The sequence below is a fragment of the Anguilla rostrata genome, chromosome 11 (assembly GCF_018555375.3).
Source record: "Anguilla rostrata isolate EN2019 chromosome 11, ASM1855537v3, whole genome shotgun sequence".
Taxonomy (NCBI): Eukaryota; Metazoa; Chordata; class Actinopteri; order Anguilliformes; family Anguillidae; genus Anguilla; species Anguilla rostrata.
Genome location: NC_057943.1, coordinates 32,531,148 through 32,551,307, shown reverse-complemented (window position 1 = coordinate 32,551,307; position 20,160 = coordinate 32,531,148). Strand labels below are relative to the sequence as shown.

Here is a 20,160-nt window from a genome sequence, read left to right as displayed (position 1 = left end):
TCATGTACGGTTCATTTAATGTGATAAAAGCATACATTTATGTCGAGACCAACATCCTAGAAGTTTAAAAATGTACAACTTTTTTTTTACCTTGATCTCTTACAAAACAAAGCAAAAATATATGAACGGAAACTGATCCTTCAAATTTACCTGTCACAAAGCTCAAAGAAGTTTCTATCCAAAGCATAAAACATGAATTTACAGTTGCTTTTTGTCACATACGATTGTTTTGGGTCCAGGACTGATAAAAAAAGGTGGCACTTGAAAGCAACTTCTCCACAGACATGGACACCCTTTTTTTAAACGTACTGTGCAGAATTTCTTTTAGCGTTTTGCTTCCGTCGGGCTTCACACTGGTGATAGAGACATTTACTAAATCAAAAGATGAGAAGGTCGATTCTGAGTAGCAAAAGATACTGATACTGAGCTAATCTTGGAATACAGCTGTTCTGTCCTCCTAACTGAGCAGTTTGAAAATTAAAATGGACTACAGAGACAACTGAAATTTCCTCAAAAAACAGAACTGGATAAAAGAATATCACTTTGGCCTGCCTCTCCCAAGAATAAATGTCATTCTAATAAACATATTTCACATGCAAACCTGTTTTTTTTTTTTTCTTCTTCTTCTTTTTTGTATACAATATACACAGGGCCCTGGCTCTCTTGCAGCACTGGAGGAGCGAGTCACCGCAAGAACCTCAGAATGGGGAGACTTACCACGTGCCATCAATCACCGACAAATAACGAGCCGATAAAAAACACCGCTCTCCATATCAAAACACTGATTGGCCTGCACCTGGGAGTCACTGATAGCATGTGACGGCTCCTCCCATTTTGTGGCACTTGCGATGACCCACTCTTCCATCGCTACCTTCTAGGGCTGTTGGGAGGAGGGGCAGGGTCTGGGGAAGAAAGGATGGGGGGGGGGAGGGGCTTATGCAGGAAGTGATCTACAGCACACAGCTGTCAGTGCAGTCATTGGGGGGGTCTGCAGACCGCTTCTTCAGTTCCCTCCCCCCTTTGTGGTGGTTGTGAGCGGAGGAGGGGTGCTTGGGGTGATCAGCCTGGTTGTCCTGGGGGTGGGGGGCGGCACCTGGGTGGTGGGGGGCGGAGTTCTGCTCCGGCTCCACCCGCAGGAAGGCGTGGACCCGGTGGTGGCGGGCCTTGCTGTCGCTGAAGTCGATGACGCGGCATTCGTAAGTGCCCTCGTCCGACGGCTTCACGTTGGACAGCCGCAGCTTGTGAGAGATGTTGCTCCCCGCCACCTTCACCACCTGTGACAAAAGAGGAACCGCACTCAGGATTAAACCTGCATTTAAACTGAACCACCCTCAGTGAACCAGGAATTAAACCCACGTTTAAACTGAACTCCATTACAGTGAACCAGGGATTAAACTGAACATTTAAACTGAACCACCCTCAGTGAACAAGGGACTGAATCTGTGTTTAAACTGAACCACATCACAGTGAATCAGGGATTAACCCGTATTTAAACCTGCATTTAAACTGCACTGCATCACAGTGGCGCATCCGAGGAGAAGCGGATCGTTCCATCAAATGGAGATAGCATTTGAACATTTAGGTTAGAACATTTGGGGTTGGAAAGGGTGACTAATAGTTCTTTCCTCTGAAATATAAACACACAATTAGGTACCGGACAGGCCAATCAGGTTGTACAGAAGTATGCGGTGAGTAAGTTCCCCTTGGTTTTACAGTGAGGGGTAAGAGTAACATGCGTCTGCTTTAGGGTACAACCAGAGGATGAGGAAGTAGATGGAGAGGAAGAAGACAGTGGAGGCCCGGCAGGATCTCTCTCCCATGTAAAGTGTGATAGAAGTGGTAGTATCTCCTCATGCATTTCACCCCAGAGTGTAAATTAATGGACTATACTGGTGCACAACAGTCAGGCCAACCATATATGACCACAAAACAAAAAAAAATATCTTTACCTGGGTAGCTTTGAATATTCCTAATTTAGTCACACATAAACTTTGTAATGATCACTGTTTTGCGTCCATACAGGGGGGGTGTTGTTGGCAGGGTCCTGTCTGACAGGGCTGGGCCCGATTTCCTCATTTGCAGCAGGATTGTCCCGTGGGGAGAGCATCTGTCCTGTGTGCTTTATTCCTGTACTGCAGTTTATAGCCAATAACACCATGTGTCCTGATCCCCAGAGACTGAGGGAGGCTTGCTTCTGTTCCCCACACACACACCCACAAATGCACACCCCCACATGCGCACACACACACACATATGTACACACACGCACACACACACACTCAAATACATGCCCAAGCACACAAACACAGAAACATACGCACACCCACACACACACACACACATGAACACACAAACACACACAGATATACACGTCCAATCACAGACAAGCACAGAAACACAAGTACACAAACACACACACAAGCACACACAAGCATACATACATATACGCACATACACACACACACACACCAGCAGAAGAATACATTCTGCTATTTCTGCTTTTTTATTCTTCATTCAGTTTCCAGAAAAGGTCCTTGAAAGTGAGGACAGTGCCCAGGGACCTTCAGCTGCCGGAAGTTTCCGGCGAAGCCGAAGGTGTCTGAAAGCGTTCGCCTGGCCCTGGCACCGTAGATTTTTAACATTTCTTTCTACGCCCCCCCCCCGCCCCCCCCTTCTCGCTACCTTTTCACAGAGCCTTGAAGGCAGCCACTGCAAATGACCCCCGTCGCGATTACGCGGTCGATAAATCTGCCCGCCTCCATCTGCCTGAGGAGCAGGGCGCCCGCGGACAGCCGGGTGACGCACAGCCGCCAAGCCGTCCGCGATTTCCCAGGCTCGCATTTTACATATCTGTGAACCCGTTCTGAATTCATTCTACATATTTGCGAATCGCATATTACAAATTTGTGGATCCATTCTAAATATTTGTGAAACATTTACATATTTGTGAAACTCAATTTACATATTTATGCAACCCAATTTACAGATTTGTGAAGCTGTTTGCATATTTGTGAAACCCCACTTACAGATTCATGAGAACATTTACTATTTGTGACTGCTACAAAAATACCTCCATATCCAGGCTGCAGCCTCAGTCCACCATCGCGCCCGTTGCAATGAAAGTGATGAAGCGTCGGTGGTCATCATTGGCTAGCGTTAGAGTAAGCAGCTGGCTGGAAAAGTGTAATTGGCTGGGTGGTAGCTGGTCCTTGTGGAAAACGCTGAATAAGAATATCTGAAAAATTATGATTGTTATTTCCCTTGAACAGATTAGTACTCTAGCCAGGCACCTAGCCTGCTAACTGTTGAAGATTTCAAAGAGTTCATCCTTACAGCCAGGATTGTCACACAAAGCCAAACTAAAGGTGCGCTAGTTTAATCCCAATGTGTGTTGTGAAGCCCACTGAAAGGCCAAAATGCAACATATTGCAGGTGGCATGTAGCTCATTACCATATACACTTTCAAGAGTGAGTTTAAAAACAAACTGGAAAAAAAACCACTTGCCCTATAGTTGCCCGGGGAACTAATCCCTGCTATGGATTTGACTTCAATATTAAAAACAGAAAAAACAAGTTTCTTTTTTCCTCATTTTGCTGGGGACCACTTGCAGCTCCGTCACGGACGCGGGGTCGGAAATCCGCGCCTAAAGGTGGCGCGGAGCAAATGCGAAATGTTGGAGACCTGTCGGTTTTCCTGGCGAGAGATCCTCGGAGGCAGAACCAATCAAAGAGCGGAGTAAAGCGGGCTCGCTGTCGCCCGGGAGCTGGGAAGCGTGATTTTCCTCTGAAAGCAGACGCTGCGAGAGTGCTGGAACGTCACACCGCCGCGCGCGAGCAGCTGGAGACCGCCCCCGTCCCCTCCCCGGATCGCTCTCCACCCACGCAGGTGTGCTGGAGGGGGTGGGGGGGGGGGAGTTGTGGGTGTTTGGCGCCGGACGCTGTCGCTCCATCGGCTGCGGTACAGACAGAATTCATCAGGCCAACCGCCAAACTCAGCCCAGAAGCACGATCCCCTCTAATAAACGCTTTGCTGCACTGTTTGTCTTTTCCCTCCTAATGTGGATCATCCTACCCCTCTGTTAACAGACACCGCGTACTGGCTGCTATGAGAATAGAAAAGCTTGTTAGTAGAGTCTGGGTACATCTGTAAAGTGCTCATAAATCTGCCTTATTAGGGCTGGATTTGGCCTGTGTTGAATGCTCTGTACTGGGCACTCTGTGCATAGTGCTCTGTACTGGGTACTCTGTGCTTAGTGCTCGGTACTGGGTACTCTGTGCTTGGTGCTCGGTACTGGATACTCTGTGCTAGGTGCTCTGTACTGGGTACTCTGTGCTTAGTGCTCGGTGCTAGCTGCTCTAGGCAGTGTCTGACTCAGTCATTCCCCAAAAGGGTCATTTTCAAGGCACCCACTGCCATTCCAAAAATAAATAAATAAATAAAAATCAATTCAGCCACCAATTACATAAAATCTTATGAAATGAGTATTCTTCAGAGTCAGATGGAGATTGTGGATTCTACACAGACCTCAGATCTGACAGCAGGCACTCACCGATTTTCATCCATTGGTTCTGACTTCTCCACCTTTGACATGAAACCCGCTGCACTATGATACGCCCCCTGCAGGCTCTCGTGCATATCGCGATGCGCTCCATGGTCTGGCATTGAACTCTCACAAAGCTGTTGCTCACTGGGCCCGGCATCCCCTTACGGCAGTGTGTAATTGGCCGTTGAGAAGGACTACTTTTTCATCTACAAGTGCTGGCTTAAAAACTAAGTGTAAATTCTCTAAAATTGTTATTCACATTGGCGCTAATGATGCAATCAGAAGCAATCAGCGATCACCAAAAATCATTTTAAATTGATGTGTGAAGAAGCAAAAATGGTTTAGCTATTCTTTCAGGCCCCATCCCTTCTCAGCGAGACAAAATTTCCAGCAGGCTGACGTCACTAAATCATTGGTCATCGGAGTGGTGCCCCACTAATAAGGTGGGCTACATAGATAATTGGCATACTGTTCGAGGGGAGGCCTTTAGAAAAAAGATGGTGTTCACCCCACATGAGTGGATGCCTCTCTTATCTCTAGTAATTTGGCCTATGGGCTTATGAATTCAAATCCCCGACTAACCACAGCCAAGGCCAGGCATCAGATCTACTGTCACACACAAATATCTCCGCCAGTTCCCTAGAACCGTTGCCCAGGTCCTATCCCACTGAGACTGCCAATACCCCAAACTTATAATTTATACTTTAAAAAAACAAAAGTACCCCAATTTGGAATGCCCAATTTGCGAACAACAGTATGCACATAAGCACGCTCTCCCCTGCTGCCAGCTCGGGAGCATGAAGGCGATCTGTGGTTCTCCTCCACACCGTGCGCCTACCCGCCACCTGCTTCTTTTCACACCGCAGCCGCAAGCCACGTACATGCAGGGCGGGGGCGGAGGAGACCCAATCATATGCGTGCGCAGAGAGACAGCCATGGGCGCCAGGGTGCGCAGCAGGAGTTGCTCCACCAATGAACACTGCTATATATCCCTACTGACTGTATCCCACCCCTGAATCCCTGAGTGACGAAAAGCCAATTGTGCTTCACTCCTGTGGGGCTGCCGGTCACAGCGGGCACTGGTTGGATTTAAGATTGTGGTGCTCACTTTTACAGAGTGAGCTACACAGCAGCCCCTTAAATGATAATTTTTAAAGAAACCCATTAGGGGGCATTTGTTTTAACACAGAAAAAAATAAATAAATTATCAGACACTGTAAATGTACAAGTAATGTATTCAACCAAATGGAGTTAAAGATTGGGTTAATTAATATAAGATCACTGACACCAAAGGCAATTCTTGCCAAGGAATTACTGATTACCAAGTCAATACTGTAACATGGCTTGACTCCACTCTCCTGCTTAAGTCAATACGTTCCCCGTATGACAGGTCGTGGTGGTGCAGTTGTTGCTATATATAATTCTGAACTGGGCTACCTTGAAATCTGACTTCAAATTGAATTCATCAGAAGAGCTGGTTCTTAGCTTTGCACATACTGACAAAAAAAAGCAGCCCATCCATTTATCCTTATGATAGCGCATAAGCCGCCCGAGCCTGAACCACGCAGTGGATTTTTACTCACAGCAATCTTATCTACGATCAAGTAGGCAGTTTTGTGCTTCACTTCGGGGTGCTTATTTCGCTCTTACGGCTAGTTTCCAGCCCGAGCCACTGCAAAGAAAGCCAATGTTTTGTCAATGACATTTTCTTCTGATGTCCACGATGTCGATCGCGACCACAACATTTATTTTGCCTTTTTGTATAGCTATTTCCATGGATAAATTCACATTTATTATTATTTCTTCTGTTAAAAACATTTAATTCATATCCAGGGATTAAATCCAACTACTTTCAAGTTAGATGACGTGGGTAGCAGTTTACTAACACGATCGTATTTCAGGCTGGAAAATAACCCGTTAAACCAGAGAAATTACTGGGTTGTCTCAGAATCGTTATCTCCACAGTTTGTAGCAAGCAGGAAGCATCGGCATAGCAACGGACACTGTTACAGAACTATAAATACGTCACAAGGGTCTATAACGGCTGTTTTAGGATGTCATTACGTCACCGTGATCATTTTTGCAGCCCGGATCAAATTTGTTGTGACAGTACAACCCAACCAATATGCATTCCAAAAATATATTCCTCCCCATGCCAGCAATCGATTTGGAATCGAGAACATTGGACAATCACTCTATTTGAGCAATAATGGAAAAGTACCATCCCTAGTCTTAATACTATGACTCTGAAATAGGAAATAGGAAATATAGCAGTCATGCCCTATAATCATGTCTTGTCAGACCACTATTTTATTACTTTCAAATTATCACAGGTCTGTCTGGCAATAGTAGATTCCATGTACTTCTTCAGTAGTCCATTTTCCTCCAACAGTGCAAATGCTTTAATTGACAAAATGCCTTGTGCAATGTGGGGACCCTCTTGGCCCCAGCTTCACGGCATACTCAAGCTCAAGTAATGGCTTAGTTGATTAGGTGATGACAACACAGATGAAATACTTTGCGGAACCTGTCAGACCCCTTAAGAAGCAGAAAGTCCGTCTGAAGAAGTTAACACCTTATAATGACCATGCTCATGCCTCACACCCGCTTGAACATAAATGGCGTTCTTCTATTAGAAGCATTCCTCCGTGCCTGGGAAGAAAGCCTTTTTATTTATAAGCATGCTTTCTCCTTGGCACACGCTTCATATTTATCTGCCTTAATAGGCAATCCCAGGTATCTGTTTAACACTCAAACTGACAAAAAAATCATGCATTAGTTGATCCATGTCTTCCGGTAACATTTAGCAGTAATGATCTTAGAAATTTCTTTAATGGCAAAATTATCACAATCAGGGACAAGATTCAGAGTTCTTCTACTGCCCCTCTGATAAGGCCAGTTCTCCCATTCCCTGAACAGAAGGTTGTTGTTGTTCTTCTGGAAGACTGACAGCTTACTTAGACTCCTTTGTTCCAATTGATTCCATGGAGATTAAGACTGTAGTCAACTCATGTAAATCCACTATGTGTCTACTAGACCATATTCCTACAACGTTATTGAAGGAGTTGTTGTGAATGATTGGCACACCAATATTAATTAATCAACGTCACTTTAGCACCAGGACGCATAACTCAAACTCTTAAAGTAGCAGTCATTAAGCCCCTCCTTGACAAGCCAAAACTGGATGCAAATGATTTGTCTAACTACAGGCCAATCTCAAACCTTCTGTTCCTTTCTAAGGTACCAAAGTCTGCCTCAAACAACTTTGTTCATTTGTGCACTCCGGCAATATCTCGGAAGGCTTTAAGCTTTGGTTTTAGACCTTATCACAGCACCGAAATTGCTGTCATCAAAATACTCAATGGCCTACTCCTCTCCTTTGACAGGGCCTATATTTTCATAATTGTGCTCTTAGACTTAAGTGCAGCTGTTGACACTTCCGATCACCTCATTCTTCTTCCGGATAGGTCTGAAAACCTTTGAGGCCTGCACGGACAAGCTCACTACTGGTTCAGATCATACCTTTCAGACTGACATCGATTTGTGGACATTAACACTAAATCCTCTAATCAATCTAGGGTTAGATATGGAGCACCATATAGATCTGTGCTGGATCTCTGCTATTACCTGTATATATATATATATATATATATATATATATATGCTTCCCCTAGGACAAGTTATCCACAAACATGGCATTAACTTCAGCTGCAATGTAGCCAACACTCCAATGTATTTATAGGTCAAGCCTGAAGTTGTTCAACTGTCAAAGATGGAAGCCTGTGTCACAGGCATAAAGCTGAATTCTGTGTATATAATCCCTGCATTCTGAAATTGTATTTAATCTGATGAAGGATATGGGTGAAACATCATGTTTGTAGTACTATAATAAAGTTTTTATATTAAAGAACAAGCATTACACCTCTTTGGCTTCCTCCAAAAAGTACTATACAAATAACTTTGAATTGAATTTAATTGAATTGAACTGAATGGAGAAGGAGGTTTGTCCCTGTCTCATCAGTCATGAGTGAGTCCTCTGGTTAATCTATAGATCTGCTGTTTCCTTGCATCGGCAGCAGATTTAAATGCAGTGAATGTGGACCAAATAGAGAAGAGAAGTAGAGATTGGCAGGATGTCCTTGTTCGTGGAAGGGCTAGTGTGTTCTTATATGTGCGCTCCCAAACACACTGCCCACACAGCATCAATGGGGCGGGGCTACAAATGCTACCGGCCATTCCAAATTGGGCAGAAAAAAAGAATCAAGCAGGAAAACAAGCAGGTTGCATAGGGATGTCTACACTTGCAGGTGGGAGGGTCAATCACAATAAGGCTGCAGTGATTATGCAGCAATCTCCACTCCAGGGCAAAGTTCAAAGTTCAGAGTGCAATGCCGCGCTGAAGACGGAGGCCCGAACGACGCGCAGACTAGCGGCGTCCGCGGCTCGTCGCGCCGCCTCGCCGTCTAAGTGACGGCTGCCGCTGCTCCCCCCTCGCCGCGCCCCGCGGGCCGCTAATTACGCTCTGACCGGCGGAGGGAGACGGATGAGGACCGCCGCGGTCTTCGGCGGCGGCGGCGGCGGGAGAGAGCAGGCGCACGCTCCGTGCATGCTTAAGAGGGCCGTTCTAACAAGCGCTTTCACTGTTAACAAATAATTACCTGCATCCTGCCAAGCGCCGAAAGGGGGCCATAAAGCACCCGCTGCATTAGCGCATTAGCGTCTCCTCACGTGACAGAGAGGCGAGCGCCTCGTCATGGTTACCACAGCGCGCGGCAGCGCAAGCGCACGGTAAAGTACACTTCGGCAGAGGCAAATAAGGACTTTTAAATCTGGTCAGACGACGGGGACGTTATCCGTTTTGCAAATACATTTTATTAGACGCTACGACAAAATGGGGAACGCGTGCAGGCCATTGAGGGGCGGGAGGGAATTTCATTGCTATGATGTCCTTCATGAAGCATGAAATCTGGGCTGGATTTTTTATGGAGGCATTATTCATGCTTTGTGAAGGCTTTAGGGCGAAGATGGGCATGGAGGGTCATATCTGCGGCAGTGTAGTATAATGGGTAACTCGGGTCAGGTAACCTAAAGGCCACAGGTTCGATTCCCGGGTAGGACACTGCCGTTGTGCCCTTGAGCAAGGTACTTAACCTGCATTGCTTGCATGTAATCACTGTTTGTCTTAAGATTCAATTACTGTAGATGCAAGCCTAGACGTTCTAGATACTGACTAGTAATGTTTATGAACTCATGAGTGACAGCTATATTGTGTCTTTATATGAAGCATTTTACTGTGACTTCATGCGGGAATGAACCTGCACTGTTGTACAGTGCTGCTAATTAGCTAACTGAGTCAGGGTAATCGATTGAAATACAAGCATGCAGACACTTGGCCCTCCAGGGATAGAACTGACCATCCTTGCTTTAGGACCCTGTGGGAACAGAGAGTCAAACTCGGCACTTTCAAAATACCACAGTCCAGGGCCAAAAAACTGACTGGGACCGCTTGAACTGAATTTCGACATTCAAAAGAAAACTCACACTTATTTTGGTTGCATCCTTTGCCAAATCCTCCTGGGGAACAACCTGTACAGAGAAAGAAAATTCATTATTAAAAAAATTAACGTCACATGATTAAGCAACATTAAGTTAGCTGAAAAACTAGAACTCTCCCTGATTATCTGATTCTAGCTCACATCCAGACCCTGGTGCTAGCGTAACGGACATTTAAGGGCACGGTCCTTCCCTACCACACATTCACGTGGTATGTTCAATGTACAAACCAGATGGCCAGCCCCTGAAATTCCTTCTGTCTTGTCTACGTCTTTAATCATGAAGGTTACGGCACAGATATTACTGCACACTAACCAGATAGTTCACCTTAATGACAGGAGGCACTGGTTAGTAAAAGGATTTCCCAGTGATTCAAATGTCCACTGACACTGGATTGTAAGTTTCATAAGACGCATCATCAAGAGAAGGGAAACAGTGCTTTGAATGTTAAGACAATCATCTGATTGGTCTATAATAGTATCCGTGGTTAACATAGGTGCCAGGCTGTTACAGTGTTGCCTGTGCTGCTCTGACAATGTAGAGTCTTTGACCATGCTCCTTCCCCATGTATATGCATAACAAACCACCAAATCAGGACCCTGAGATTAAAGATGGCAGCAGGACAGAAATGTTCAATGTTAAGACAATAGAGATAACCGTCTGGTTAGCACATAGAAGATCTGTGCTTCTGTAGCGGATGTAGCTCGTCTAGTTCGCTAGTGAGATGCGGTGAAGGGAAGATACCATGACAACACTCTCTGGCGACGCAACCCTCCGGTTCAAAATAATGACGTTTCCCTCCTGGGCGACTTCACCTTTAGCTGACAGGTAATGCATCCGTCTTCGCAGCGAGCGGCCCGGGTTCAAATCTCCCCTCGGGTGAGTGCTTCCCTAACTCATAACAGTTCCACTCTCCGCCATCAGTAGACATAACCTACACGGGCTTTTAGTGTGATGTCGGCAAGGTGCTGTCAAGTAGACTACTGTATTTGTACAGCAAAGCAATAACTCCCCTCAATGTTTAGACTTGGACTATATCATAGCCTGATGCTAATTCCTGTGCAATCAGTTGCTTGGCACCAATAGGATTGTCAGTCTTTGCGTCAACACAACACTTTCCTTCATCACATTTACTGTATCTTTACTATAACAGCACTGCAATTCTGTGAATGATAGGTTCTGCCAGAGGAAGTTTTTTTGTCATTAGTATTTTCGCTCAAAGCACTTGAGAGACAGAGGGAATGTTACATCCGTTCTCCATGATTCTATTTCTGGAATCGGTTTTGTAACAACCGATCGGGCTGCCGGCCGCCATCCGAGCGCAGCTCACCGTGACCGCCGCCCTTCAAGAACGGAGCCAGCCAATAAACGGCCGTCGAGTTTCGTTTTGGTCAAAACAGCCTCGTTTACTGCCGGGCCGCGTCCGCGGGAGGAATGCAAATCGTCGCGGGAGACGGCGGTTCCAGCGCCGGGCCATGAATTATGCAGGAGGGGGAAGGGAGCGGAAGTCTGCGCGCATCCTCTCCCCCCGTCCAATTAAGTCTTCTGACGACGCAGCGGGAGGTCGGATACATTCAGCCTCGGAGAGAAATCTGCTCTGTTTTTTTTATTTTTTTTCTTCCTCCGCAGCAAGATTTTTAATCTGCCCTTTTTTTTTTTTTCTTCTCCCCGATGCCTTCGGGCGCCCGGGGGGACCGGAGCTATTTTCTGCTACCGTGATGAATGTGCGCCGAGCTACCTGCTGCACACCTCGCTCAGTTTACACCGCTACGATACCCGCTCTCCCTGCTCGCCTCGCAGGTTCGGCTTCTCTCTCTCTCTCTCTGCGCGAGGCCAGTGGGGGCCTGCAGGAATAACGCCCGGCGTACGCCTTTAGGGTCTCTCTGAACGGCGTGCTTCGATTGGCGCGACCATCCGAGACTTGGCGCCTGTGCAATCTTGTGCATTCCCAGTATCCACTGCACCACAGGCCAATCAGGAAGTGATACAATTGGCCTCCAATCTCGGCCATCGGAAATAGCGGTGTCCCGTCATCCATTTATATACTGTCAATGGTTTTAGTGCCAGGATGGCTGGGCTTCCTGTCAGGCTGAGTATTAGTCGCATGACCTCGCTCTTTCCACACAAGCCTCCCACCCACCTATCCCAACGCCCCACCCCACCACACCTCAACCCCGCACGTATCGTTCCGCCTCACCTGATTGGTCGTCCAGGCCTGCTTGTCCGTCCAGTCTTTGTGGCTCTTGAAGTACCACCACTGGATCTCCAGGGAGTAGGAGGGCGAGCCGGCACCCCTGAAAGAGCACGCCATCTCCACGTCCCGTCCGCTCTTCGTGGTGATGTCATGGGGAACTTCGGTGAAGAGCGCTACGAACAGAGCGGGACTCAAATTAAAGTACTGGCAAGGAAGAAGATCCTTAAATATCCTCAAATTTGTCCTCACAGATGCACAAGAAATACTGAGAAACATTCGAGAAATATATACCCATTATACCCATTGAGGCTTGTTGTGTATAAATTTATTTGTGACATTTGATTATGCACAAATAGGAGAATTAAAATATATGATGCAGTAACGTGCATACTGTATGTAATGACTAGATGCAGGCCACAGATAATGGAGCTTACAGTTTAGGGTTGCCAGGTTTATAATTTGCGAAAATTGGACAAAATGCAGGGCTGCAGGCTCAGTCATAAACAAGGTGGGGAGCTGTTGGAAGCGATGGCAGTATGGGTTGGTGGGTGGTGTTGGGACCGCTGGCAGACTAGGGGGGGTGGGGGGGGGGGTACCCCTAGATATGAGTGTGTGAGTGAATAGTGTGTGTGCCCTGTGATAGATGTGTGAGACATACAATAAACATACACTTGTTTTCGTTAAGAACACAGTGTGGGCAAAGTAAGCAACCATTTTGACATCAGAAGTACACTGGGTCTCCAACAGTCACATGATGGCAACAGTTTCCTGCTTGATTTTAAATCAGCAGGTTTGTTTGGTGAGCAGTTCTGCATCAGCAGCACAGTGAAGGCGGCGGGGGCGGGGGGGGGCTTCATTTTGAAGAGGGAAGCCAGGGCAATGGCATTCCTAGTTCAGTTGTGGTAGTTACGTGAGTCCATTCAAAAAGGTACCTGTAGTCTGAATTTTAAAACCTCTTTGCTCTGAAAAACAATTACCCCTGTGATGAATCCAGATCGATGAGGGTGTGCATATTGACCCAGATAACATCATCTTTGCCTGCTTGTATTTCAGTGCCAACCGGTCGGAGAGAATCTGCAGTGCCAGTGAGCCAGATTTATCACCCCGCTGTGAACCGCAAGAGTGTTTACAGACAGCAAACCTCAGCAGAATGCCTTTTCACCGGATTTGTTTACGGTCTCAGGTTGTCCTCTGGCTGCAGACATTTTTTGGGCCAGGCTGCAAACTTGAAAGGTTCTGTTGAAGTTGAAAAGGTAATCTGCGGATGGGTTTAGACACTTTTCTCGTGAACTGATGTCCTCTTTTACCCGATTTCTCTGAAATTTAAGAATATCTTTCATCAAATTATTACATACCACAAGGACAATGACTCATTTTACCAGGAATGCATCCTTCAGTAAAAAAAAGGCAATTTACTGCATGGCCTCTCCATATTGTAGGATTCTAAATACCATGCTGAACAATAAAAGGAGAACTTGGGCAGCCTTGGGGTAATTTCCTGCATCAGTGCTTTTTTCTAACCGCAACCAAACCGTGCGCGCACATTAAATTCCTAACCCGAACCAGACCGTCTTCAAAACAAAAAAAGGTACCACAACCTCGACCTGTATGAAATAAATCACAGACCAAATCGAGACCCAATTCACAGGTTCCTGTCTTTTGAAATTTCAATTCAAGCTATTCAAATTATCTTTACATAAAAAAACTGGTGTTTTAAATTGCCATTTATTGTTAGCGTAGCAAGACAGATGGGGGGACTATTCAAAATCATAAAGTGAAGCTGGTCCTCTGCCGATTAGCCACTTTTCTTTTGCGTACTGGAAGCAACCCTGCTTTACTCTACGACAGTTGTGCTTACCTTCAGTCGCCAGTGAGGTAGAAATTGAGAATACAATAACATATTAGCAACAAGATGATGTACTGTATATTGACATATGGTTCTTCACAGGCATTCACAGTTCAGAGTTCACTAAGTTCCATTTGAAATAAAAAAAATTAAAATTCTTGTGAGCTACTGTCCAAAAAAGAGAGACCAACCTCCAATAGAGTCATTTCTTTTCCGTCCTCAAATTGTTTTGGTCCCCCTCTCTCCAGTCTCCGCTCCTGAGTGTATCTCAGCTGTACGCCACAGCGGATCCATGGTAACTGTATCCCTGCTAGTTGAACGCAAAATGCACTTCCCGAAGACAGCGGGGAGCCCGAAGTCATATCTCGTCACAAATTGATCGGACCACATCGTATTTCTCATTTGCCGTAACACGCTTTGTATTGATTTGACATTACGTGGCGGTAACCAGCAATGATGGAACGTGTCCCTCCCGAGGGCCATATTTCATGTGCGAGGCAAACACATTTGTTCAAACGAACCCCGGATTGAAATATGCACAGATATTGGGAGGAAAAATCTCAACCGTGCACAGATGTTCAGAGGAACGGCCAAATCGCGTTCGCTCCTTTGATGATGTCCTCCGTGACCGATAAACGCTGTACTTGTCTCCGGACCGCCACGTGCATCGGGAGAGCTTGTACTGATCAGAGAGGAAGCGGATGACAACTGGTACCCCGTGTGTGGCTGGTAGAGCACGGGTAGGGCTGGATGCAGAACACCTGGCCTGTCCATCCAATGCTCGGTGAGATAAAACGACTCATACTTCACTGCTGCAGAATTTGTATTGAGCTAAAGAGAGAACCCAGGGGGTCAAAAAGAGGGAGGGTTAGGGTTTTATGGGGGGTTAGGGTTTTATGGCCTAGCCATCGCTCACGGCCTTTACAGACAGAGCCACCGCAGAACTGATCTTTTTTTTTTTTTTACAGATGTCTTTGGGAACACCGGGAGCTGCATTTGCATGCTGGGAATGCCAGCGCCAGGCCGCGGCGTGTAATCACGAGAGCGGCATCTGCATATCAGGAGCAGTAATTAGGGCCCGGAGGAAACGCAGACGGGCAGAGCTCATTAGAGCCGAGGGGCCCTCGTTATCGTCCCCGACAATTAAAGAGGGGCGATCAGATTGCGCAGAGCACTTTAGCTGAACACGTGTCGCGCAGATCGAAATCCGGGAAGCGGCCTTTCAATCGCGACGCCGCCCGCACGCCGTTCGCCGCGAAGAAAGGGAGCTGAAACGAGACGCCGCTTCCGATTCCAGAAACGTAACGCCCCCCCTCCCCCCCACCCCCCGCCCTGGCTCCTTCACACAATCTGACCTTTATTTAACCCGGCCGTCACGCAGAGATTAAAATCTCTTTTCGGGGGGGAGAGAGAGAGAGAGCCAGATTACGGCCACCCGGGGAGTCGCGCCTCGGCGATATGGGGAGACGCGAGACGGGCTCGAGCGGACGGCGGGAATGTCTCCGCTCAAAAAAAAAAAAGGGGGAAAAAAGAAAACCGTATAAATCGTAGGCCTCAGGACCAGGCGCGAGGCGTGAGGCATGGGGGGGGCATAAATCAGACGGCATCAATGAAAGCGTCGCGCGATATTGGGTGACGTGAGGATTTATCTGCAGGGAGGTGCGGAATGCGTATTCGGGCCCCGCGCCGGTGTTGTGATTGAGGTGGGTGGGTGAGGGGCTCCCCCTCGGGAGCCCTGCCTTGCAGGGGTTCGATTCCTGAGCGAGAAAGGGGGAACTCTCCCATCTTGACGGCGCCCGATGCTCAGACCACCCACCGCTCAAATGCACACCTCTGGCGATCAGCCACAGGGCCCGGAGGCGAGGCCGGTCTGCTCGGACCGCTCCGGCACTCTGGGCGTGCCCGCGGGCTGCTCTGAGTAAGGCTCATCTCCGGCGCAGAGCGGCAGCCTCCAGTACCCACCCCCGGGTCACATGATCCCCGCAGAGAACACGCTGTCCGCAACCCCAGCCCCCCCCCCCCTTTCAAAATAACACGGCTTGCCGTTGCACCCCAGACTTACCCATCAGCTAAAAGACCTGATCTGCAGTCACTGTGAAAAAAAAAACACCCAAAGCAGCGCTGTGCTGAAATCCTGGTTGCTGACAGAGTGATCGTGTACCGTGATGCTGATTCTTAAATGTGTCACTCGCCTCTTCTGGCTCCACCCCCTGAACCAGAAGAGCTCTGTTGTCACATCTCAAAGACCATAATGATGGGTGTCTCAGCCATTTTGGGTGGACATAGTGTTCAAGCCCTGGTACTCGTTCGCTACAAAGAAGCATCTGCTTCGGTCTGGTTCTTTGAGCAAGTGAGTTTATTGCAACAGAATAATGGCAAACAAAATAGACACACGGCCTTTTATTTAAGCTATTGCGAGCTGCTTCTCATGCTGATTGCTGTATTGATGAGTAGTGTTGTTTTAGAACTCATTAGTCTGTCTACTCTGCCTTACAAAATAAAGCTTGCGCTTCTACACTGTGTGCTTGTCCCATTAGTGACACTAGACCATAGTCGAGTACAAAGGCACATTTGCACTATTTAGCAGGTCTAACTGTTTTCTGCTTATTTCCGGGGAACTTATTTTGTATTTACGGAGTACATATGAAGATTACTTGGATTACTTTTCAAATTTTAAATTCTAAATTTTTCAAATCATAAAACTGTTAGCTGCTCTCACAATGCAAGGCGAGACTCTCGAATCGAAGACATCGATGCTATTGTCTTATTGATCGAAAAAAACAACAACCGTGAAACAGGAATGGAGCGGTTTTAAGCTTCTGGACGCTGTCTGTGGACCGTAACCAAGAGTCCGAATAGCGTACCCCACAGAGAGTTCAATGTCCACCCAGAGTCACCTTCAAAAACAACAAAGACATTTAAACTGTCAAAGTAAAATACCAAAATAGTATCTCGATGGAAGGATTTGCAATTCAGCTGGGAACACTCTAACTAACGGGAGTCAATATGCGCTGAGCAGAACGTCTAGACGAGAGTCGAGGTCAGATTGAATGAAACACACAAAATCCACTCTGTAAACAACCTAGAAGGGCTAAGTAAGAATCAAAGTCGAACAAAACAAGACCAAAGGTCCACAAAGTAATCACAATCCACAAGTAGCATAGCAAAAAAGGAACAGTAAGTGTGCAAGAAAATGTCTTTTTTAAACAGAAACAAGACAAACAAATGAAAACACAAAACTTACAACAGAGGTTATAACAATACAGCAAAGTAGATATATTTCACTGTCCTGAAAAGAAATACAGCAATATCCGAAAATGCTTGAAATTTTATGTTGCAATATGTTGATCTCACATTGCACTTTAATACAATTCAGTGTATTCTATTTCCATAAGGAGAAAAATACTTGTACAGTATAGCATGTACACCCCCCCCCCCCACAACACACACCACACTTGAACCCCACACTCTGAACATGCCCCCCCCCCCATGCTCTGAGACCTTTAATGTCAGAGACTGCACCCTGTGAGATGCATGCGGATGTGAGCCAGGCAAAAGTTCTGGATACCCTGCTTGGAGGTTGAGAGACTGCTTAGATAATTATATCACATGGGTACTGTCCCTCCAAACAAAACAAACATGTTAGGGTTAGCTAAAGTAACGTTAGGCGATCAAGCTGTGCTTAAAAACTTAATGCCATTCGAAGTGGTGATTTTGGGAGATGCACCTTCACATGCTTCCTACTAAACGAAGCACCACCTGCACATGCGTCCCACAAAACGTCCCTCTCAGGTCATCCATGAGTGAGTGACCACAATTTGCTACGCATAGCCCACGGCGGCAGTTCCTGTGCACCGTGGGGAAACAGAGAAATTTATGATTTAAGAGGATGTCATTAGGTTCATTAGGATGTACATTTGCCAAATATATAATTTAATCCTGATCCCAAACAAGCACCTGTTTCAAACACTGTTTGATATAAATATTTAATACACGCAGGCACAGGCAGATTTATAGAATTTGCTAATGTCTTCTGAGGCATTGGCCAAAGGAAGGAATCACAGACACTGGAGGTGGGGGGGGAACTGAAGATACAGATCAGATGCTATCATTTTGCATCTTGTGAATGAACTCCAAGGCCTCCGTGTACAAATGGAATAAAATGAGTCTGCATTCAGAGCAGCGCTCTTTTTTTAATAAGGGCAGTGAATCCGGCTTTTGACCGGGGAGAACAGACCATAATAAGAGGTGCTGCGGGCTCTGTTTATGAGCACAGAGAGAGAGAGAGAGAGAGAGAGACGACAGGCAGGCAGGCAGGGAGGAGATGAGCCATGGGGCTTTGCACCTTGTTACTATGGTTTCTATCTGAGAGCTATCTGCTGATACGCATCGCGGCCACGTCTGTAGCTGCAGAAATGTCAGAAAACGCGCGGCTGATAAACTCGACCCGCAGCACATAAACTGCTGATTTCCATTCATTTTCCTTCTGGCTTCGCACCGGTCGCTTAAAAAAAGAAAAACGAAGAGAAAAGAAAGGAGAGTGAAGAAGGGGAACGGAAAGAAGGGGGAGGACCGGAATGACAAAAATATCGCAGAGCAATGAGAGTGCGAGAGAGAGCGAGAGAGAGCGAGAGAGAGAGAGAGAGAAAGAGCAAGAGAGAAATTGAGTGCAGGGCATAATGGGGGGGGGGGGGGAGGAGAGGGGGCGAGGAACTTTAAAGGGCTTAAAAGGAAAGAGCGATCAAGGTAACGCAACGACAGATTGGAATGCCACCAAAAAGCTGAGAGGTGGGTGTGTGGGAGGATGAAAAGAGGGGAAATGAACAGAAGAGTGAAATGAAAGGGATGCGGAAAATATCAGTTAAAGGAGGGGCACGACTTCAAAAGGCTTGAAAACAGAACAGAAAACGAACTGTGATCACCGACAAGTCCTAGGCCCTGTGATCAGGTGTAAAGAAAATTACTTATTAAAATGAAAGAACAGGACAGCGCAAATTAACAAGCCGTGAAAAACGATCAGCCACTGCTCCCCTTAATAAGAGGCAGAAGACACTGAGATAGCCCTTCCTTTACACATCGCCTTAATTACCAGGAAATGCCATAGTAAATAATTAATATTACATAGTCATTTCATGGTAACCATTTAGCAGGCAACTGTAAGATATCGTATTAAAACCAAAACAAAAGATGATTTAGTTTTTTATTGACAAATAACAACATCCTAAGGGAAAGCCAACGTGGTTTTTGCAAAGCAAGGTCATGGCTGACAAACCATTTAGCATTTGTCGAGGAAGCTACCAAGTGTTTTGATTGTAGCAAGGCTTATGACATTATATATTTAGATTTCCAAAACGCATTTAACAAGGCACCAAATGAGAGACTCATTATCAAAATGAAAACAGTCGGAATTACTGGAGGTATTTCAGAGTGTGTTCAGAACTGACTACACGGTAGAACACAAAGAGTAGTAGGAGGTATCTTATCTGAGCAGGGCACTGTGGGAAGAGGAGTCCCACAAGGGTTGGGGCTGGGACCACTGCTCTTCCTTATTTATATCAATTACCTTGACAGCAACATTGAAAGAACATTAGTTAAGTGTGCAGATGATACAAAACTGGGAGGTTTAGCTAACAGTTTGGAATCTACTAAAGTAATCCAATAAGATAAACAGAATCCAGAATTGGACAGAAACCTGGCAAATGAATACATGTGGGAAATAAAAACATAAAGCAGTACTACTTTTTGGTAGGAACAAAATTGGAATGTGGTCAATTTGAAAAATATTTGGGAGTAATAGTTGACCAAAGCTTTTCAGATTCCAGTTATTGTGCCATAGCAGTAAAGAATGGCAAAAGGATGCTGGGATATATAGCCAAAAGTACTGAGTATAAATCCAAGGAAGTTATACTTATTTTGTACACTGGGTACCCTTTAGTGGTAAGGGCAAGCATCTCATCATTATGTTATGTTATGATTTGATGAAATAGTTTAGAGAACATAGTTCCAACTTCAAAATGAAAGTA

General features: G+C 46.1%; 1 protein-coding gene across 2 annotated transcripts in view; it reads right to left on the bottom strand.

The window, feature by feature from the left end:
• Positions 1-20,160, bottom strand: part of LOC135234633 (V-set and transmembrane domain-containing protein 2-like protein) — a 42,526-nt gene continuing 22,366 nt past the window's right edge. For both annotated transcript variants that reach the window (XM_064299445.1, XM_064299446.1), the window contains exons 2-4: positions 12,295-12,464; positions 10,086-10,130; positions 1-1,274 (exon numbers count right to left, since the gene is read on the bottom strand). In XM_064299445.1, coding sequence (XP_064155515.1) covers positions 951-1,274; positions 10,086-10,130; positions 12,295-12,464 — 539 coding nt within the window. In that variant the 3' untranslated portion in view covers positions 1-950. The remainder of the gene's footprint in view (positions 1,275-10,085; positions 10,131-12,294; positions 12,465-20,160) is intronic.